Source organism: Podarcis gaigeae (assembly GCF_964106915.1).
Source record: "Podarcis gaigeae genome assembly, chromosome: 17".
In the NCBI taxonomy this organism is placed as follows: Eukaryota; Metazoa; Chordata; class Lepidosauria; order Squamata; family Lacertidae; genus Podarcis; species Podarcis gaigeae.
In genome coordinates this window covers 10,647,874-10,671,285 of record NC_139694.1, presented here as the reverse complement: position 1 = coordinate 10,671,285, position 23,412 = coordinate 10,647,874, and the positions used below count along the sequence as shown (strand labels likewise).

The 23,412-nt window shown below is 43.6% G+C and overlaps 1 protein-coding gene and 1 long non-coding RNA gene across 2 annotated transcripts in view; one reads left to right on the top strand and one right to left on the bottom strand.

The window, feature by feature from the left end:
* Positions 1 to 21,200, bottom strand: part of TRABD2A (TraB domain containing 2A) — a 106,286-nt gene extending 85,086 nt beyond the window's left edge. The window contains exon 1 of the mRNA XM_083719265.1: positions 21,174 to 21,200. Within this exon, the coding sequence (XP_083575391.1) occupies positions 21,174 to 21,185 (12 nt within the window). The 5' untranslated portion in view covers positions 21,186 to 21,200. The remainder of the gene's footprint in view (positions 1 to 21,173) is intronic.
* Positions 4,995 to 7,384, top strand: LOC310834503. Its single transcript, XR_014559266.1, has 2 exons — positions 4,995 to 5,039; positions 7,261 to 7,384. It is a non-coding gene; the product is annotated as an uncharacterized lncRNA (long non-coding RNA).
* Positions 21,201 to 23,412: the final 2,212 nt, after the last annotated feature.

Genomic DNA, 23,412 nt, shown 5'->3' with positions numbered 1-23,412 from the left:
GATGCGTTTTAAATAAAAGCACACATTCTACTCATGTAAAAACACCAGGCAGCAGTGGTGTAGCGTGGGGGGTGCAGGGGGGCCGGCCGCACCGGGCACAACATCTGGGGGTTAGGGGGCACAAATCCACGGGTTAGGGGGCACAAATTACTTGCCTTGCCCCGGGTGCTGACAACCCACGCTACGCCACTGCCAGGTAGGCCCCACAAATAACCCAGAGATGCATTTTAAATAAAAGGACACATTCTACTCATGTAAAAACATGCTGATGGGCCAGATTTAGAAGGTGATTGGGCCGGATCTGGCCCACGGACCTTAGGATGCCTACCCCTGGTCAAGATCTTTTAGCTTTCTTTTTATTTAAAAAAGTAAATGTCTAGTTCTCAGGGTTTTGAAAAGAGACTTGAAAATGTATGGACCATAGCTATGAAAATAGCTGACACCAGAGAAGCCTGAATTAAAATGTCTGTTCTCTCGTTGGGAGTATTGCTTCAGTGCTCTGTAGAACTCCTTCACTTTCTCCATTACCACCAAACTCAGAGCACATTATATACAATAACACACACCCCTCTGTAAATCTGCCTTATTTACAGAGTACACGGAATGGAGCTTTTTCTAAGCACAAAAATGGGATTTCCTGTATGCATCTTTTCTTTAGCATAGAGTGCACAGTCCCGAATATGAGCAACCGATTCAGAAAAAGTTCCCTCTGCACCCAGGAGAGAAAAACAAGAGTTAACTTTCTGCGGCTGACTCCAGTCTGAACATGGGAAAAAATCTTCCAAATGCACTCATCACGGCCAGCTACCCTGTCTGAATTGAAGACCATGACCTGGCTTAGGTTTAACGCTGACACATTCTTCCTGTGCTGGCACAAAGTAAACTTCCAGACGTTTCTAAAAATGGCCTGCAGGCAGAACTACTGTAACCCTAAACATAGGAAGGCTATTTCAGATCCTCATGGGATATGACAGGAAGACCTCCGTAAATGACAAATGATACTCTCTCAAGTCAAGAGCATTCCATTTCAATTTTTCCCGAAAAACCTGGACTGAAATAGAGAAATGTAATAAAGGCAGGAACCGTCCAATTTTGTCAAGTTGCTTACAGGATTATTGTAGCTTACCGCTCCTTCTGGTTACTGCAAAATGTTTGCTGGCATATCTTGGGGGGTTTCCAGGAAGGTCTGCTCAGCCATTGCTAATCCCTCATTCTTTTGGATGGGTGACCAATGCAGACTTTGCAGCTTCAGCATCAAAACAGCCTTGCTTAACATCCAGCCTAAGGAAGAGTTCTGGGAAACTCAAAAGCTTGCTCTTGGCATAAAGAAAGGTATTGCCTGACTGAATTTTGAGGTGGTTTCCTTGTTGTGGACCAACATAAAGGTAAAGGGACCCCTGACCATTAGGTCCAGTCATGACCGACTCTGGGGTTGTGGCACTCATCTCACTTTACTGGCCAAGGGAGCCGGCGTACAGCTTCCAAGTCATGTGGCCAGCAAGACTAAGCCGCTTCTGGCGAACCAGAGCAGCACACGGAAACGCCGTTTACCTTCCCGCCGGAGCGGTACCTATTTATCTACTTGCACTTTGACATGCTTTCGAACTGCTAGGTTGGCAGGAGCAGGGACCGAGCAACGGGAGCTCACCCCGTCATAGGGATTCGAACCGCTGACCTTCTGGTCAGCAAGCCCTAGGCTCTGTGGTTTAACCCACAGCGCCACCCACGTCCCTCTTGGACCAACATAGCTGCCTCTAATTTCTTTAATACAGATGCTGGTGTTGGTGATCTAACAGCACTCAGAAAACTAACACAAGTTATTGGGGGTAGATCTACGCTCATGGTTTTTAACATTAAGGGATGGTTTTGATAACATAGATGGACACATGACATCCTACATTTTACGTTCATGATGCGCTATTACCTTGTCTTTTTTATCGCTTAATTTTTAATTGTTTTATGCTGCTATATTGGTGAAACATTGCTCAGATGTCCCTATGTAGTGTTTTGCCTTATTCTACAGCATTCATGGATCACTGCCTTGCCGTGGTGAAGGGGCTTGAATAATTCAGAGAAGCTATGAACTATGCCGTGCAGGGCACCCAAGATGGACAGGTCATAGTGGAGAGTTTTGACCAAACGTGATCCACCTGGAGCAGGAACTGGCAAGCCACTGGCAAGTATCCCTGCCAAGAAAACTCCATGGACAAAGACATTTGACCAAACTGTGGGAGGCAGTGAAAGACAGAAGTGCCTGGCGTGCTCTGGTCCATGGGGTCACGAAGAGTCGGACACGACTAAACGACTAAACAACAACAACAACAGCATTCAAACCAATGGTATTTGAGGGGCAGATAACAAAGAATATGGAGGGAGGGAGGGAGGGAGGATTAAAATCTGACACTACAAGGCGGAACAGAGCAACCAGCGATCAGCAGGAAAAGAAACAGCGTTTTTGAAAATGGTGTGTCCAGGTATTACTGACATTTGACATAAAAAAAACCAAGGTAAAAATGTTTTAATTGACAAGTATGCCCTGTGACACTTTAGAACGACCTATGTAATATCGTTTCAATAGGGGGGAAATAACGTTAATCAGGTCATTGTAGATCCAGCCTGGGAATAACAATGTTCAGGCTTGCATAATCTGTTGATTACAGTTGCCTTTCAAATAGTTCACATATTTATTCCAATCTTCTGAGAATCTCTGGCCTGCAGGTTTCGAATCCTTCCTGTCATCTTATCTAATTCGGCATAGTCCATTAATTTACGCTAGTAGGACTGCAAGAAGTTTTGTAAGGAGGAATATATGAAATATTGTAAGGAAGGCTATGATGAGAGAGTTAACAGATAAGATTATTAAAAGCAATAGTGAAATTAAGAAATGTAAATTAAGTGAAAAAATTGAAAAAAATTCAGATGTGGTTGATGGAAGTCCCAAAAAATGTGTAAGATGTGAGTTATGTTGAATGACTGTTGAAAATGATATATTAAAAACAAACCAATGTTCAGGCTTGCAACAGGAACCATCTCCCAACATTTTGCTGTAGGAAGAGATTACAACAGTATAATGGGCACCCAAGTTGATAGTCTCTGAACATTTCTGTGGAATATTTCCAGCGAATGCTGTCTATTGTACTTTGATCTAACTAGGCCTGAAAGAAGCTTATAAATATAAACATAGTAGGATGCTAGAATCTTTACAGCTGTGAACTGAGAGGGGTAGGAGAGATCTCAGTGTTATGCCAGTCAGAGAAGCGGGGAGGTGATTCTGAACAATGAAGTAAAAGGGAAATGGGGTGCGGAAAAGTAATAATAATAATTTTTTTCTGCAATCTTATTGTACACTGCTTAGATACTGTAGTGTTAGGTGGTGCTTACATTTTTGAAAAATAAATAAATAAAAACAATCACATCCTTAAATGTGGTCATTGACAAAACAGTTGTACTGAACCTCAGAGCAGCCTCCATACCAGATCACTGCAAAGTGACCAATGTAACGGAATATTTTAAAGAGGGTGGTGGAGGTGATGAAATTTAGGAAATTACAGGTAAGTTAGCTTAATGTCTGTTCTGGGTAAACTGGTTGAAACCATTACCAAAGATAAAATTGTCAAGGATGTAGAAGAACAAGCCTTATGGAAGAACTTTTTAGAGTTCTTTTTTTCCATGTGTCAGCTAGCACATGGATGTGGGTGATTCTCTGTAGACATTGGTTACTTCGATATTCTGTTATACAACGTATTGGAAGCAGAGTCGAAATGCTGGTGGTTGTTGAATGGAAATAAAATATGCGATTATGGCAAAATTAACAGCTACAGTATATAAGAGGGAAAGGAAGAAAAAAAGCCTAACAGATTTGTTCAGAACTATTGTGCAAAAAGAGCACATTATTCAGGAAATACTGTATTAGATCCTTCTTTGGTATATGATGATTTGTTTACAGGGTTCCACCAGTAGAAGGCAGCTTATGTAATTAATCTTTCTCTTCCTCATCTCCTTCCTACAAGTCTCCTGCACCCCCACAAAATCTTCTGCCTCAATTCATTCATCCCTCTAGAACACCAACCCCGCCATTTTCCCACCTTGGAGATCTATCTGGATCAAAAACTACTCTCAGGGTATACTGGGAGATCTTTTGCCATCTGTCCAGTCTAAATAGCATTAGGGAATGAGCTGACCTCAAGTCTGTTGTCTCCCAATATGGCCGACACAACAGTGGCCTCTCGTGGCCATATGGACAACTGCTGACAGGTCTATTCATTGTGTTGCAATTTGTAATAAAATACAGTGGTACCTCGGGTTAAGTACTTAATTCGTTCCAGAGGTCCATTCTTAACCTGAAACTGTTCTTAAGCTGAAGCACAACTTTAGCTAATGGGGCCTCCTGCTGCTGCCATGCCGCCGGAGCACGATTTCTGTTCTCATCCTGAAACAAAGTTCTTAACCTGAGGTACTATTTCTGGGTTAGCGGAGTCTGTAACCTGAAGCGTCTGTAACCTGAGGTGCCACTGTACAGAAATCAGGAGGCCAACAAAGGATGGCAACATGGTTTTGGGGCCTTTTCACTTGTGTGACTTGAATCAGCATACACAAGACCACAAACGTATACAACTCTTCCAATACTCCATCCCAAAGCAAAACCTAATATGGGGCTATATGCCTATAGGAGCAGGCCTGAGTCCCAATGGCTGGGGTCACCTGGGGCAGAGAGCTGCTCCCACCCAAATGGCATCTGAGTGCCCTCCTTTATTTTCTCTCATGTGAGTGCATGCCTGTCACCAAATCCTGTGGGGAAAAGCAAAGCGCTATACTTGGGGGACACTGTTGTAGTGAAGGCAATCTGGGGCGGACTTTAGTCTTTCAAATTTCAGTGGTCCAGCTCCGAGGGCCTTCTGGCAGTTCCCTCATTGCGAGAAGTGAGGTTACAGGGAACCAGGCAGAGGGCCTCCTCAGTAGTGGCACCTGCCCTGTGGAACACCCTCCCAGCAGATGTCAAGGCAATAAACAACTATTTTACTTTTAAAAGACAACTGAAGGTGGCCCTGTTTAGGGAAGTTTTTAATGTCTGAAGTTTATTCTGTTTTCAGTCCTCTGCTGGGAGCCGCCCAGAGTGGCCGGGGAAGCCCAGTCAGATGGGCAGAGTATAAATAATAAAATGATGGTGGTGGTGGTGGTGATGATGATGATGATGATGATGATGATGATGATGATTATAGTGGCACCCTGTGCGAGGCCAAAATTCAGCTGCCCCTGCCTCTTGCCTACAGTTCTGCCCCCTAGGCTCAGCACCCAGTGTGGCAGAACTGGTTGCATTGCCCAAAATATGCCTCTGAGGCAAGACACCGACTTCAGTTCCCCTGGGTATAATCTAAAACCAAGTAAGCGTGTGTGTGTTTCAGAACTATTTTTATTTATATGTGGATTTATGAAAATTTTATTAATCACTCAACTAAGAACTGGATGACAGTCCTAGAAACAATGCTGCTGAATTAATTATTATTCAGTTTCTCTCCAAATTAATTTTACATTAAAGAATGAGGCAGTTAGGACCATTACAGTTTTGAGCATCCTGGTGCATCGTACAAGAGTCCCCATCCAATTGCATCGTTCATTGTAAAATGATGAGCTTTAGTGTCACTTTAGTGTCTCCAAAATGATGCTTTTGAATTATGGTGCTGGAGGAGACTCTTGAGAGTCCCATGGACTGCAAGAAGATCAAACCTCTCCATTCTTAAGGAAATCAGCCCTGAGTGCTCACTGGAAGGACAGATCCTGAAGCTGAGGCTCCAATAATTTGGCCACCTCATGAGAAGAGAAGACTCCCTGGAAAAGACCCTGATGTTGGGAAAGATGGAGGGCACAAGGAGAAGGGGACGACAGAGGACGAGATGGTTGGACGGTTTTCTCGAAGCTACCAACATGAGTTTGACTAAACTGTGGGAGGCAGTGGAAGACAGGAGTGCCTGGCGTGCTCTGGTCCATGGGGTCACGAAGAGTTGGACACAACTAAACAACTAAACAACAACAAAGTGTCTCCAAACTACAACATGGAAAAGAACCCGCATCCATATTCCCACACGCAACACCAGTTATTTTATGATTATGCTGGTGGGTTTTTATTTAATGCACGTTCCTTGATCCTGCTCCTATCACTGGTCTGCCGACTAACACTGACATCTGGCTTCCATACCCACTGAAATTTCAAAAGCAAAAGGCACGGCTGGTTTCATGGGGGGGGGGGGGGAGTGCTGTGATCCGCTTCGTTACGATGCCACACAATGAATATGTGGGCCCCCTTCAAAGAGCACCAGTTTAACTCAGAGCTAAAACAGACAAGCAAAAGAGCCTGCCTGATGAGTTTGCTGCTGTGCCTGTTCTCTGTTTCAGATTCCAGGTTGGCATTTCAAATATATGAATCCTCCCCAGCCCCTCACCCTGCCCCATCACAATACAGTGGTACCTCGGTTTACGAACAGCCCTGTTTAAGAACGATTCGGTTTTCAAACTCCGCAAAACCGGAAGTAGTGTCCTGGTTTAAGAACTTTACCTCAGTCTAAGAACGGAAGCCGACTGGTGGAAAGGCGGAGAGAGGCCTCATTAGAGAAAGCGCGCCTCAGTTTAAGAATGGTTTCGGTTTAAGAACTACCAACAGTGGAAGATTGGCAGATGGAGATGATGGACTTTTCGGAGCTAGCTGACCTGACTGGAAGAATCTGCGACCAGAAAGAAGAGGAGTTTCAAGAGGACTGGAGGAAATTTAAGGACTATTTAAATAAATATTGTAATATAAAAAATTTAGAAATTACTTGAAAGAAACAAATTGGCCTAGGATTAAACTAAGTTATAATTAAATAAATGGGATTTAGAATGTTAAGAAAAGTGAATAAGATGGACTATAATTGGAAATTGTTTTAGTTTAATAATGATATTGGAAAGCTGTTACTTTTAATTACAAGGAAACTCAGAAGGGAGGGATTTGAGGAAGTCAACCAAGATGTTTAAAAGGTTAGATTTGTGAAGAATTAAGTTTGTTGTTATTGTTTATCTGTTTATTGTTCCCTTTTTTCTTCTTTCTTCTTTTTCCTTTTTCTGTTTTTGTGTATCATTTTGCTTTGTGGTTTGTGTTACCATTGTGGAAAATCTAATAATAAATTTGGGGGTGGGGGGAGAATGGTTTCGGTTTAAGAACGGACTTCCAGAACAGATTAAGTTCATAAACTGAGGTACCACTGAACTCCTTTTAGAAGACATCTGAAGGCAGCCCTGTTTAGAGAAGCTTTTAATGTTTAATTGTATTTTAATATTCTGTTGGAAGTTGCCCAGAGTGGCTGGGGAAACCCAGCCAGATGGGCGAGGTATAAATAATAAATTATTATTATTATTATTATTATTATTATTATTATTATTATTATTATTCCTTATGCATCCAAAGCTTAGATAATGGCCAGCCTAGAACCTTCTTTCTGATATGCTAGTTTTGAATGTACAGGGACTCCCTGTCAGGGAGCGCTTTAGTCTCTTTCTGCCGCAAATCCAGACTTTGGAGAGGAGACAGGCTAGATCCTGCTGCTTGACTGAGCGATAGGTGGCAAATCCTGAGGGCTGTGGAATGGACAGAGCTGTGTGTACCACGCCAATCTACCCTGCACACCCTAAGCCAGCTCACTGCCCTCTGGTGCAGTTGAGGATGCTATCTTATTGCCTGTGTTGCAATAAGATTCCACTTGGTTTTTATATGTGGAAGGAGAGATTTTGTTCTTTGCTCCAGGCAGCAAAGTGTCTTCGGCAGCAAAGCTACCTTTTAAAGAGCAATGGTGTTTCCCAAGAAAGGGGAACAGGATAAGGCTAAAACTGGAACCCTTCTCTCTTAAACGCACTGTCAGGGGCTCAGGAGCAGAGACACAGAGGAGAGAGGAAACGGAGAGCGAAGGGGAAGAATCTGAGGGCAGCGTAGGGGAGTATGACAGTGGCCCGAGAGATTCCATGAGCTTCTCCAGTGATTCAGAAGATTCCCAGAGGGGGGCGCCGATGGCCAGGGCAAGGGGGGTCCCAGGGGGGACACACCAGAAGCAAGGGGCCAGCGGGGATTCCCAAAGCAGCAGCGGGAGATCAGGACCAGTTCCCCCACCAGAGCGGAGTGGGGGGGAAGAGTCCCATGTATCAGGGCCAGCGTCTCCTCCAGTAGGGAGGGAAAATGAGTCAGGGCTGGCCACACCTCCATCGCAGAGTGAGGGAACGGAGGGGAAGTCAGGTCCAGCTAGCCCTCCCGAGGGGGGATGCAGTGACAGGAGCAGTGTAACGGTCAGGAGAAAGGTTGCTGGCTGGGCGCGCACGCCAAGTTCAAATGTACAGGCGCGCGGGACAGCAGAAAGCCCGGATTGGGAACCAGGTCCTAAAGCCCGCCGGAGGCAGGGGGAAGAATCCGGGGACTCAGCGTCAGAAGAGTCCAGAAAGGGCAAGACCCCAGCGGACAGGCAGACCCAGAGGAGGAAAGAGCAGAGGAGGAGGTGGAGCAAGGCTAGAGTCTTAAACTGGTGTCTGGGGGGGAGGAGATTCAGATGGAGCTTCAGCGGTCTAGAGTCCAAGACGTAGAGCTGCGCACCGCGGCTTTGAAATCGAAACTGAACTTCAATAAAGACTTTTGTATATAACAAGAACTGGCGTTGGTCCTTTGTGAGCTGGGACCTAGGGCAGCTCTGACACACACACACACACACACACACACACAAATTCTGAACAAAAACAAAAGTTCTGAATTGTGAGCCTCTGGAATAAGGATTTTGAACTGATACTTTGACAGCAATAATGCAAACCTATAGGCCTGCTTTCTAATAGAAATCCATTTCCTCTTGTCATGTCATTCAGATTTTTGCCCCACCTGAATATTTTTTTTTGCAAAACAAAAGTCACCTTGAAGCTACTTGATCCAAGTCACTTTTTCAAATTTGAGTTAATAATTTATCCTAATCTTTCAATATTTCATAGGCTCCTTTGCTCTTCTTACTTGTTTTTCCCCTGAACCACTCTTATGTGTTTTAGAGCAGCAAAACTAGGCCTGCATTATCCAATTTCATTGTAAGTGGACAACAATCTAATTATGTTCAGTTGGGAAACAGGAAAGGGGCCTGAATTCAGCCACGGATTAGGTTCTGTGCTGTTCACAGCTTCACAAATGGCAATTGTTTATCACTGAAAGAGACAGGAATCCCCAGAAGTATTGGAATAATATAGAAGAATATGGCATGAGCTAAGCTCCAACAGGGCGCGGGTGGCACTGTGGGTAAAACCTCAGCGCCTAGGACTTGCCGATCGCATGGTCGGCGGTTCAAATCCCCGCAGCGGGGTGAGCTCCCGTCGTTCGGTCCCAGCTCCTGCCCACCTAGCAGTTCGAAAGCACTCTTAAGTGCAAGTAGATAAATAGGTCCCGCTTTATAGCCGGAAGGTAAACGCCGTTTCTGTGTGCTGCTCTGGTGCTGGCTCGCCAGAGCAGCTTTGTCACGCTAGCCACGTGACCCGGAAGTGTCTTCGGAAGTGCTCACGGCCTCGAGAGTGTCTTCAGAAGTGCTCACGGCCTCGAGAGCGAGATGCACTAAACAGGGCACTAAAGCAAGAGCAGCTGGCATTCTGAGATAGACTGCTCTGGAAGATGGAGGTTCAGTTTAACTATCATGGCTTATAGTTAGTGATAAGCTTCATGGATGTCTAATCCTTTTAAAAAGCAATCAATGCTAATCTTCATGGCTGCATCTTGTGACCTTGAGCTCCATAGGTTAATTAGATGTGGTGTGAAGAAGAACTTCATTTTGTATTTCCTGAACCTACTACTAACCCAAATCACTGGGTGATTGCATTTTAGTATTATGTTACAACCGGGATGACAATGAAGCATTGTGATTTCAAATGGTGAGCACTTTCAGTCCTCCCACCCCCGTCAAAAATGGCCAAATAACTGGTGTGTGTTTTACAGCAAGGTGGAATCTACACACATATAGAAAGCACCGTGAAAATGCTTTGTTAAAAAACGTTTTGAGAAATACATTGAATTTTGCATAGTTCACTGTCGCCATCTAGTGTCACATTTCCATATTGCACTTTACAACATATTTAAAACGTTCTATTTGCCACTGTATAGCTGAGCCCCAGGAGAAAGTGTTCACATATACAGTACACATCCCTTTTCAGCTCAGCCTTAGTTTATAACAATAGCAACTCAATCGGGAATTACAGTCATACCTCGGGATGAATACGCTTCAGCTTAAATATTTTCGGGTTGTGCTCCGCGGCAACCCGGAAGTAAGCGCGTTACTTCTGGGTTTCGCCGCTTGCGCATGCGCAGATGCTCAAAACGACATCTCGCGCATGCGCGGAAGTGGCGAAACGCGACCCACGCACGTGCAGACGCACAGTTGTGTCTTATGTTCGCTTCAGGATGAGAACGGGGCTCCAGGATGGATCCCATTCGCATCCAGAGGTACCACTGTATAACTGAAAAATAATGTCTAAAATTTGGAGGGGAAATGATTGTCCCCTCTCCTGTTTTGAGCAGGATGATACCCATACATTTTTATTTCTTATGTCTGGAGTTTCCCAAATTGGCTCCTTATTTTCTTATCCCTGTTCAAAACCATAACTGTGGCATGTCTGGGAGGTGGGAGTGGGGGAAGAGAAAACAAAAGAAAGAAAAGCAGAGAGATGAAAAGAGGGGCTGAAAGGAAAGCCAGTTGTATGGGGAAGAGTAAATCTTCCCTGCGCGATGGAATTTTGCTTCTTCTCCTCAACCCATCTTAGCCCAAGTCAATCAACTGGCACATGATGTGTTTTGCAGATGGATCTGCAGTGGTGCATAGCTGACACACAGATGTTTCAACTTGAATTTCTTAGCTGTCCAGCAATCAGACAAAATTTCGAAGCTGATCATTTGCAGATGTTTCTGGAAGAAAGCAAGCGGCCTGTCCAGTTTGACTAAATTTATTCCTCTTTTAGTAAGCTCAGGCAACGCTATTGCCTGAGAAGTGTGATGGTCCCGGGGGCAGGATTTAGCTGCTGCCTGCGCGGAGGCTGGTGTGTGTGTGTGTTTATCTTGAGTGAAAATTGATTAAGGAGTTGTAGAAGCAAGGAATGGGGGTAGCAGTTTGTGTGCGGAGCGAAAGCTTTTGTTTGAGGTTGCATCTTGTCTAGGTTCAAAGTCGGAGAGCACGTATAAAACACAGATTCGAAAAAGAAAAACGCTATAACTCTGAGAACCAAAAAGATATACCAGGAATGGTTGCTTTTTCAAAAGTGCTGATTCCAGTTGATAGAAGACTGTTGACAACAAGATCTTAATCTGAGCCATAGCTCAGAAACTATTCAGGGCCAGTCCTGGAAAGCAGAATGTCTTTGAGCAAAGGCAGAGTCTCTGTCTTTGATTGCTGAGCTGCCACGAATGCTCACACATACCTGAGGTTAAAGAGAATGACTTTGGGGTCAATAGGTAGGGCTTCCTGGTAGTTATGGGCACCATTTCATATTTCAATGAGGGGGAGCTGTTCAGAGCCCAAAATACAGCACTAGATTTCTCATTTGAACATTTGACGGTGGAATGGATCAAAAGACCCCACTGCAAAGCACATGCGCCTGGTGATATGAAGTGCTGCAGAAGGCCTGAAATTGGTGTTTGAGCTGTCAAGGCCCCATTCACATATGCAAGTCATTACTTGATAGTGCAGGTTCCCTGTGATAAACACGCATGTGTGAACAAACCCACATTGAGTAGCAATAAGTGAGAAGCGCGTCAAATAGCCACTACAGTTATACGTCATGTTGTGTCCACTTCAGGTTGCAATTTTTTTGGTTGCGGACTGCCAAAACCCGGAAGTACCGGAATGGGTTACTTCCAGGTTTCGGCAGTTGCGCACGCTAAATTGCGCTTTGCGCATGCACAGAAGTGCCGAATCGCAAACCCGAATCGCACAGGTGTGGGTTGCGAACGCTGTGGGTTGCGAACATGCATCCCACACAGATCACGTTCGTAACCTGAGCGTCCAATGTACAAAAGAGCAACCACACTACAGGACCATCAGACTGATGCATACTATTCTAGGGACGCGGGTGGCGCTGTGGTCTAAACCACTGAGCCTCTTGGGCTTGCTGATCACAAGGTTGGCGGTTTGAATCCTCGTGATGGGGTGAGCTCCCGTTGCTCGGTCCCTGCTCCTGCCAACCTAGCAGTTCGAAAGCACATCAAAGTGCAAGTAGATAAATAGGTACTGCTCCAGCAGGAAGGTAAACGGCGTTTCCGTGTGCTGCTCTGGTTCGCCAGAAGCAGCTTAGTCATGCTGGCCCGGAAGCTGTACACTGGCTCCCTCGGCCAATAAAGCGAAATGAGCGCCGCAACCCCAGAGTCGGTCACGACAGGACCTAATGGTCAGGGGTCCCTTTACCCTTTACCTTTACCACTGCGGCAGGAAGGTAAATGGCGTTTCTGTGTACTCTGCTTTCCGTCACGGTGTCCCGTTGCACCAGAAGCAGTTTAGTCATGCTGGCCACATGACCTGGAAAGCTGTCTGTGGACAAATGCTGGCTCCCTCGGCCTGAAAGCGAGATGAGCGCCACAAACCCATAGCCGCCTTTGACAGGACTTAACCATCCAGGAGTCCTTTACCTTTGGGGCGGGACATACTATTCTCTTATACATGGCTATGGAATAGTCAATGGAAAATGACTAATTTGTTTTCATTGACTAATAGGATTTGCATGTGACTCACAGCCCTTGGATCCTTACCACAAATATTCAGACGTGATTTTCCTCTTTTTTTGTCTACAGAGTCTCAAAAAGTGATTTGCAATTGCAGCTCCACCACTAATGGTGCATCTCCAGATTTTCCCTGTGGGGCATGATGCAATTACAGAGGATGCTATACCAATGTAAAAAAGGTGGTGAGGGAGGTCTCACACACTGTTTTAGCTTTTAAATGCCTGCTGAAAACTCTACCTATTCTGCCAGGGCTGTGCGGGCAATTAAGAATAAATCTGGTTAATTCATGCCTGCTTTTAACTTTCCAACATGTTTTTACTGTATGTTTTTATGTACTTTGTTGTACACTTCTTTGATATATATATTTTTTTACGAAATAGCGTTCTATAAGCAGTTTTTATAAATAAATAAATAAATAAATATTCTTTCCATTTATGAGTCTCTTTCCACAAAAGTCTCAAAGCGACTTAAAAGAAATGGTAAAAGTCCACAACAAAGTACAATATTGAAAACTGCTTCAATGCAAATGAGAAAGTGGCCACAGAAGCAAATCCCTCCTCTCTCCTAATCATTTCTAAGGCTGAACAGTGGCATGAGTGAAATCTACTTTTCACAAACAATTGGTCACACGGTAGATCATTTCTGGACTGCAGCACTTCAGACGTCGTCGTATACAAAAACTCCCTGCACATAAAAAACAGTATCAGGGAAGATAGTTGTAGCCTTGCCATTTCCCTGACATGCTGTGTTTTTTATTTTGTTTTGTTTTAGGCAAGGATTTATCCTCCAGTACGGAAACATTCAAGCACGCACCTCTTTCTGAAGCCTGGAATGGTACAGCCTAAGGACAGTTTTGCCAGATGATCTGCAGTTTGCACAGAACAGTTGTTTTTTAAGTCTATCCCTAGATGGCTCTGAGCATTTATGGAAAGAACATCCTTTCTGTTTACTATTCTCCTTGGCAAAAGAGAAAAGTTCTATTCCACTCCCCAAGAGGACTATTTCAAGGGTTGCTTTCTAAAGAAAGCTCCCTGTTTTAAATTCTCCCCAGAGATCTGCACATGCACAGACTTCGTATTAATAGAGCATGGCAGCCTCTTCCCTTTCCTTTTAGCTAATGAAGGGTGAAGGTGCATAAACTGGAGGTCAGAAGGTCGAAAGCTCAGAGAGCCTATGATATGACATATGCTTCCCATTTCTTTGAACACAGCAGAACAGAAATTGCTGGCAGGCCTTTAGGGATGTTCTATTCCTGTCTTGATAATTCTCCTCCCTCCACCTCCACCACCAATTCAAATTATTTCCTTCACCTGAGGGGCTGGTTTACAATTACACCTGCAAGTACACCATTTGATTCCTCCTCACTTGATTATGCAACACTTAGGGGCTGATTCACACATCACAGTGGCCCATAAAAGCACTTAAGGTTTGATGAATCTATTGGAAGGTTGTCTGGCAAGCAAAACTCTCATTATTCTTATTTGCCTTGTTCAGTTTACGGGTAATAAGAAGAACCAGGTCACCTAGAGCCAGTTCATATACGCATTTTCATCAGCTGATGGCTCTAAATATCTTCACGGTGTAAAGTGTTACAAGACCGGTAACAATAAATTCTATTCCTTGATCCCATTCACAGATCCTTAATCTACCTTTTTTCGGTGGGGTGGGCAAACAAAGCTAACACACAAAACGAAAATAGATTTTAAGAAAGAGTAAAACAACACATTTAACCAGAAGTAAATGGTTCAGTTAAATTAATTGAAATGAGCTGTGAAAGAGCAATACATTAAACTAGCTGCCCAATGATCAGTGGAATGAGAATGAGAAGTAGCCTGGGAGGACTCTTAGGGAGAGCATTTATAAGAAAAGGTGTCATTATACAAAAGACCCTCTTCCTAACCTGTCAGGGACTGTGCTGAGGAGGTCTGCACAGAGGAGGAATGGTGGGACCCACCCCCCTCCCCCTGCTCCTGATCAGGATCCTGAATCTTCCCAGGAGCAGGGAAGTAGTATAGATTTGGAACAGTGGTTTGCAGAGGGTCACAGTTCAGAAGGCAGAAGCTGGGAATAACTGGGTGGGGAACAACTGGGGAGAAGAGCTGGGAGAGAGAGAGTTAACAGACTCATTGTCACTGGAAAGCACCTAGTCGCTCAGCCCAAGGTCAAGGAGAGCAGATAAGGTGGCAGCACAGAAAGCACAGTGGTTGTGAGATCAGGTTACAAGACGCGGTAGTGACAAGGGTGACTAGGGAGGAAGTGGGTGGAACCCTTAATTGGGAGCACCTTCATTCCTAGGAAATGGATTCTTTGTTCTCTCACTGTGATCATTAAAATTTCTAACAGGTAAGAGACTCCTTTCGCTTTGTTCTGCTTTTCTACTGCCAAAGGGGGGTGGGCAGTCCCTGAAGTCTGACAATACCTCCAAAAACATAGGAATCCGAAGTGGGTCTCCAGTGTGTGTGTGTGAGGGCGGTGGTTCATATAGGAGGAAATGAATCTTAAGAGGCTCGAGGCCTGGAAATGGTCTAGCACAATCAGTGGTGCTCCTTCAACAATGCTCTGTGCACCCAAAAGCTAGTCAGTGGTCCAGAGCACCTTGAGTAAAGAAACATCATGGAAAACGGGGGGGGGGGGGGGAGAGTAAAAATAAACCCAAGGAAAAATGTATTATGTTTTGGAGCATATATGTAATAAGATATAATGAATTTAAAAAGAAATAAAATGGAACTGCTGGTATAAGCAGTGTATGCTCTGAATATCAATGGCTGGTGTGCAGACATGCCCTGCTCCTGAGATCCCAGAAGCATCTAGCAGGTCACTGTTGCAAACAGGATGCTGGACTTAATCGACATTTGGTCTGATTTAACAGGGTTGTTGGTTGTTTATTGCTGCTGAAGTTCTATATATCATTACAGATCTGGGAATAAATATTTCACGATATCCTTCACTGCCAACTATCGTCTTGTCTCTCTCCTCCATCACCTTTATCGGGGCTTTCTCTTGCACTATAAACAAACACACTTCTGCAAGTTTCCACATCAATTTCTATCCTCCCCCCCCCCCCCCGCTTAGCAGTGCAGAACCTTACACAACATTTTCTCTCCGTCCGGTTAAGGCAATCATACAGAGAGATGTGATTCACAGCACATCAGTATTCCCTGCAGGGTGCAGAACTAATTGGTGTTATTTTCATAAAATAAAATAAAAACCTCCTGCCTCAAAAAGTGTGGCTCACTGATTGTGACGGCATATATTTCCTGTTAATGCGCAAGCAAGGGTCAAAGGAAGCTTCCTTATCCTGCTCCTATCACAATTTCAAAGTGCACAAACAGAAATGCCTCAGGAAATACCTCATAAAAAGGATACTTCCTGTTGTGGTGTTAAATAGCACTATTACTATTATCATTACTGTTGTGGCGTAAAAGTAGCTTTCTGTTCCCTAGCAGTCCTGCTAGTTCTGTGGAGTATTCCTGGTCATGGGGCTCCTTCTTCAACCCTCCCTCCTTTGTTTTTATACCCTTGCTAGGGATATGTTCAGCTGCAGTTTCAATGCCTAATTAGGATCCTTGAGGTTAGGCTTTCGCCTTCCTTGTAGCAATGAGTCTTTGCTCTGCTTGTTTGCTGTCGTTGTTTATTCTCACAACTTTGATTGGCAGGTGAAGGGCATTGGGTATGCTCAACAGTCGAACCTTAAAAGGGCTCTTTGGCAGGGGGGCACACTGAAAGCCATGGCCTCAGCTTAGGGGGACTGAGGATGAGCATCAGTTAAGTTAATTCCGCCGCCCCCCAAAAAAACTGTAAAGCTACCATTGCAGGAAAACCACTGTAGCTATTCTTCTGCGATTTGTTGACATTCAGAGCCTGAGAAGGGGCTACTTGCAAATTTAATCAGTTTCTTTCCCAAAATGCAAAAGGTATAGACAGTTACCGTATATATAAGACGCACCAGACCATAAGACGCACCTAGTTTTTGGAGGAGGAAAACAAGAAAAAAAATATTCTGAATCCCAGAAGCCAGAACAACAAGAGGGATAGCTGCTTTCACTGCGCAGCAATCCCTCTTGCTGTTCTGGCTTCTGGGATAGTTGTGCAGCCTGCATTCGCTCCATAAGACACACACATATTTTCCCTTACTTTTTAGGAGGGAAAAAGTGCGTCTTATAGAGCAAAAAATACGGTACTTTACTTAACGTCCCCACCCTCATACAAATGTTGAAGGTTCCCAGCACGACCTCCCTGAACTTATTTGTCTGTAATTTGGCAAAATTTATCCACTTTGGAGGAGCTACTTTGCCTGTAAATTCCATCCACTTCTGTAAAACAAAATAAAACCCACAGTTATAACCATTTAAAACATTTCCCCACAAATAATGGCGGGGTGGTGGAATGAAGATTCATTGTGCCAGATCAGGATTTGGCCTCAGATCAAAATGAGCTATGGACTAAAAGAAGCTGTTTTCCAAAGCCCTGAATAGGGATACAAATCAAATATTGTGGTCAATGCTCATCCCTGGTTTATAGTTCCTACATTCTAATGATTGCACGAGTATTATCCATCTGCATATGTCCTTGCAATTCCAGCTTAACAACACAAGCTGGCAAGTTGAAGGCACTAGACTCTTCCATATCATTTGCTGGTGCAGCAAGTCTTGGGATCAGTCTGTTAATCTTTAATCTCTCAAATGAAATATTAAATTTAGGTCCCTAGGTACAGATTTAAGGAGCCTAATCTTAAGCATTCAGGTTTGCATTTTTAATTTGAAGTCATCTCTAGTCTTCCAAATTTAGCTTGGAGACTGCAGTTCCTGAGAAGTACTTGAGAGTCATCAAATAAGCTCTTTTCCACTTTTGTAAAGATTGGACATTTCTGTAAACTCCCTTCAAGAGAAAACCAGCACACCAGGGAGAAAGTATATTTGATAGCCTGCTGTGCTGATTTTCTATTCACAAGGAAATTTTAAATGTTGGGGAGCATTAAAAAATGAGATCCTGCACCTGTAGTTTGATGAGGTGCTGCTTATTCCATCTTATTCTGTTGCATTTGTAGATCAAGGCCCTGTGATCATCTCACCTTCCTGTGTAGCATAAGACAGAATATTTTGTCCCACCGTTCTTGGAAAGGCAGAAATCATTATCTTCTACCGTCAGGGTGAATGCTATTGAACCCAATAACTTAGCATTGGACTCTGGAGTGCTTTTCAGAAAGGCATCTGGTCTCCATTTGGACTGTATGTGATGACAAATGGCCAACCACTCTTGCGGTCTTAACATGGTGTGTGTGTGTGTGTGTGCGCGTGTGTGGAATCATACATCAAGAAGCTTTCACACTGCGCCAGCATAAAGCACTGACAATGCTCCTTCATACACCATCTGCTTATTCTTTTCGAGATGCGTTTATAAGCTGTCATTGGTACCTGGTATGCACCCCCATGGTCTAAGAAGCAGGGCTAGGGTGCTTTACAAAGCAAGCTTCCAAATTCTCTTTTGACGTGTCCCAATTCACATCTATTAACTACTTCAGACTACAACTTGCATGTATAGCTCACGCCGTAAGCAATGTATTTCTTAAGATCATATCATAGCTGCTGTAATGCCATAAGCATAAAATATTCTTTCCAATTCAATAAATCATAATCTCATACATACCGGTAGGACATCAGTTAGCGCCAGAGCACAGCACAGAGCAGTCTGTAAATCTAATTACTATTATTTACAACAATCAGCAGCAGCCTTATTTGCTGTGAGACAGGTCACCGTTCTCTAAAGTTCATGTTGCTAAAAGCTAATAACCTTTGATTATGGAAAGGCATGGAATACATATATTAAAATCAGTCATTTTCTGTAAAAACAATAAATCTCTGGCCTTCCGTGTTGTTAAAAAAAAAAGCTGGATTGTGATTACTGCATGTCAAAGTTTATGATCTGCACAATAAACACAATGTTTTCAAAACAGTATCATTTTTAAACTGTATTCAGGATGGTTTCATCTCTGGTGCCATTTACAACAAGGTACACACAGCCCTTGAACTCTGGTGCAATCCATATGCTATGAGCAAGAAAGTCTCTCTTTGATTTTCTGCAGTGCTTTAGATTTCAGGGTGATATCCAGAGTTACATTCAGAGCAGAGCCACTGAAACCAATGCCCTTAAGTTGCATCAGTCCATTGATTTCATAGGGTCTACTCAGAGTATGATTTAGATGGATATCACCTTGAAATAATAAAGTTCCACCCCCTAGTTCAGGGGTGGCCAGCTCCCAAAAGACAGCAATCTACTCACTAGCAGTGATCTACCCCCTTTTGGAGGTTCAGGTAAAAATTGTTGAGCTTTTTTTTAGGGAGGAGGTAAGCCCATTAAACCACAGAGCCTAGGACTTGCCGATCAGAAGGTTGGCGGTTTGAATCTCTGCAGTTCGAAAGCACATCTAAGTGCAAGTAGATAAATAAGTACCACTCCGGTGGGAAGGTAAACCACGTTTCCGTGCGCTGCTCTGTTCGCCAGAAGCGGCTTAGTCATGCTGGCCACATGATCCGGAAGCTGAACGCCGGCTCCCTCGGCCAATAAAATGAGATGGGCGCTGCACCCCAGAGTCGGTTACGACTGGACCTAATGGTCAAGGGTCCCTTTACCTTTATGCCCATTTGAGGGGGGGGTTCAGGTTGAGCTTTTTTTAGGGGAGCAAATTTGTTGAGCATCTTTGGGGGAGCCAGTGATCTAATAGTGATCTACCACAGACAATCTACCTATTGGACATGCCTGCCCTAGTTCATTATTTTGTTTGCATGGTCTTTTCTTGAATTCCATTATGTCTCCCTACCCCCACCCCAAGAATAAATTGTAAGTTGAGGATGAGGTCACACAATCACGGCTATGCAGCTGCCCACCTTTTTAATGCATTAACCCCCCTCCCCATAAACGTACTATGCACTTTCTATAATCTAGCTTGTGGACATCTTCTTTTAGTCAATGACAGAATGGATCTACTCCTGCTATCCATATCGACATGCAGAGGGGCCGGGAGGCCAGCTGGCAAGCCCAGCTCGGATGTCTCCTTCCATTGGCCCGTGCTCCGACGTAAATCAGCGACCCGGACTTTAGAAGCCAGGGCACGCAATTAGCAGAGTGTACTGCGCACACAGAAGTAGGCGTGAGGCGTATGAAGTCATGCTACAGCTACAGATATATTAAACATAAATCAGAACAAAGAAATATGTTGTATCTCTCTCATGTCGTCTCGGAGAGAATAGCAAAAGCAAAATCTATGCACAAACGGAAGTTCCCAGCAACTGTGCTGGAATGTAAACAGACGTGTGACACGCAACAATCTCATGCCTGTTCCTTTAAGGTGGAATAGAAATGTCAACAATCCATTCATTATCTAGTTAGTTAAGAAAAAAAATCATTTTTTTCAGGGCTGTGTGTGTGTGTGTGTGTGAATAGATTTACAAAATCAAATCAAACTTTTCACAAGGCAGCTTTTTCAGTCACTTTATGATAAACACCCACAGATTTGCATACGGTAGTGGTTATGACCTGCAAAGCCCTAAACAGCTTGGGATCAGGCAACCAGAAGGGCTGCTTTCTCAAGTCCTGAGATCTTCTGGAGAGTGCCTTCTTTAGTCCCACCAATGTGCTAAGCCATGGTGGGCAGGGACACAAGACAGGGCCTTCTCAGTGGCTGCACCCAAGCTTTGGAACTCCGTTCTTAAGTAGGTCTACTTAGCCTCCTCTCTGATCAGACAACAGGTTGTATCCAACAGCAGTTGGAGCAGACCACTAAAATGATTTAACATGGCTAATTTAGGTACATTAATTTCAGTGATTCTACTCTAAGTAAAACTTAGTTGGATAAAACCCAATGTCTTGTTTAGTTAGATAAGCCTTTGAGCTTGTTGGATAGATTTGGCTTTTAGAAAAATTATGGCTCATCTTAGCAAGTTTTAATGTGGCTGTTTTTTAAAACTGATTTTTATATGATCATTATTTTATGTTTTATCTACTCCCCTTTTTATTTTATTGTTGCAGGTATTTTTATTTAAAAATATGCTGTCAATTTATTGTTGTTGCTGTTGCTAGATAACGCTTCTAGTAATGCAAAACAAAAACAAAAAACAAAAACCAGCAATGTGAATTCACTCTAAAGAAGAGAAGGGGGGGAACTGCTGCAGCCCTAATATTTAAATTCTGTGCCCCTGCTTTGCTTGTGATGACACACTGAGCCTCACTTACTTAGAGAAAGTTCATTTTGCAGTGCTCTCCAAGGTTGCTTTGATTAAGAAGCTAATATATGATAAAGATTGCCTCATGAATGCCAAGTATTATTTTTAGAATCAATTAAGTAGAGGAGGCATCCATTGCGGAAGCCCACATCATAGAGAACAGAGATCTTTAAGCATTTCTCGAAGCACAGTAACTAAAGTGAGAATGAAATCACCTTTCTTATCATGCCTTCTGCTTAAGCTTGGCCAAAGACATCTTGGGACCACTGGATTCCAGAGAGAGAAGACTGAATATCGGTAAGACGACAAAAGATGTTTTGACATTCCGTCTCATAGCGCTAGAACTTGGAGCCGTCCAATGAAGCTGAATGTTGGACGATTCAGTCCAGATGAAAGAACTTCTCCATGCAGTGCATATAGCTAAACTATGGAGCGTCTCCACCCCCATCGTTCTGCCCGGACGCTGAGTTCCAGTGCCGAGGGCCTTCAGGCGGTTCTCTCATTGTGAGAAGCAAAGCTACAGGGAACCAGGCAGAGGGCCTTCTCGGTAGTGGCGCCCGCCCTGTGGAACGCCCTCCCATCAGATGTCAAAGAGATAAACAACTACCTGACATTCAGAAGACATCTTAAGGCAGCCCTGTTCAGGGACGTTTTTAATGTGTGACATCTTGGTGTATTTTTGGTCTTTGTGGAAGCCGCCCAGAGTGGCTGGGGAAACCCAGCCAGATGGGCAGGGTACTAATAAATAATAATAATAATTATTGTTGTTGTTGTTGTATTCACTCCCATAAGATTTAGTGATGACTTTCAAAAGGGATTAGACAAATTCACAAAGGTTAAGGCTATCAGTGTCTACTAGTCACAATGACTATATTCTACCTCCACTCTTAGAGGTAGCATGTTTCTGTATACCAGCTGCTAGCAACCACAAGGAGACTGATGTTGCACTCAATCCTTGCTTGTTGGCTTCTGACAGGCATCTGATGAGAACAAGGATGCTGGACTAAATGGACATTTGATCTCATCCAGCAGGCTTTTCTTATGCATTTTTTTTAATCACCCGAAAGGCTAGTTGTATCTTTGGTTAGAGAAAGAACAACCAAGAACAAGAAGATATGAACTCTTATAAGACGCTTTGCTAATTTAATTTTCAATTTTGTTAAGTTTACAGCACGATTTTAACACAATCCTCTCAGTAAACGATAGTCCTAGTCATTAACCCAAAACGTTTTGTTAATCTATTTTCTTCCTCAAAGCACATCCAAAGCAACGTATAGTTTTGTGTACAGCATCGCAAGGAAGATTGTCCTTGTCAGATGGCAATACTGTGGAGAGAGGCCGATAAGCCTCAGCCTGGATGCACAACAAAATTTACATAGCCTGAGAAAGTTGTTTACTCATCACTGTTTTATCCCGTTCATCCCTCACGGAACCCCAGGGTGATTTCTGTACATGATGAGATTACTATGCAAACTATTTCAAATATGTAATTGCTTCAAGTTCTCTTCCTTCAAATGAATTACAAAGATTTTTTTTGCCCTGTTATAATAATAATAATAATAATAATAATATAATATAATATAATAATAATAATAATAATAATAATAATAATAATAATAATACCTATAATAATTTGAATATTGCTATGTGTTCCATATATATATATATATGCCCTGTCTCCCTAAAGACTCAGAAAAGACAACAAGCAATATCCTAATCTCTGCCTTGCCGTGTCATATGTGGACATGGCTTTAAGGACTGTGTCCTGCTTGCACATTTTTGATTCCGAGCTTACATGAAACGGCACATTCTGCAGATGTGCAGAAAAACGGATGGAGCCAAGAACGTCACTCTCCAACCCACAAAAGCCTAACTATTTTCCACAAGGACTTCCACTTATTGACACAAGGATATGAGAATCCAGAGGACATTCAACTGAAACATACCTAGAGGGTTCTAAAGGAGAGGCTGGATTTGGGGGCGGAGAGAGAGAGAGAGCTGAGATGAAAGTTTAGCTTGCAGCTAGAATCCAGTGAAAAGACCTAATGCTGGAAAGAAGCCCTCTGATCAATCGAGAGGTTGTTGTTGTTGTTGTTTAGTCGTTTAGTCGTGTCCGACTCTTCGTGACCCCATGGACCAGAGCACGCCAGGCACTCCTGTCTTCCACTGCCTCCCGCAGTTTGGTCAAACTCATGCTGGTAGCTTCGAGAACACTGTCCAACCATCTTGTTCTCTGTCGTCCCCTTCTCCTTGTGCCCTCCATCTTTCCCAACATCAGGGTCTTTTCCAGGGAGTCTTCTCTTCCCATGAGGTGGCCAAAGTATTGGAGTCTCAGCTTCACGATCTGTCCTTCCATTGAGCACTCAGGGCTGATTTCCTTCAGAATGGAGAGGTTTGATCTTCTTGCAGTCCATGGGACTCTCAAGAGTCTCCTCCAGCACCATAATTCAAAAG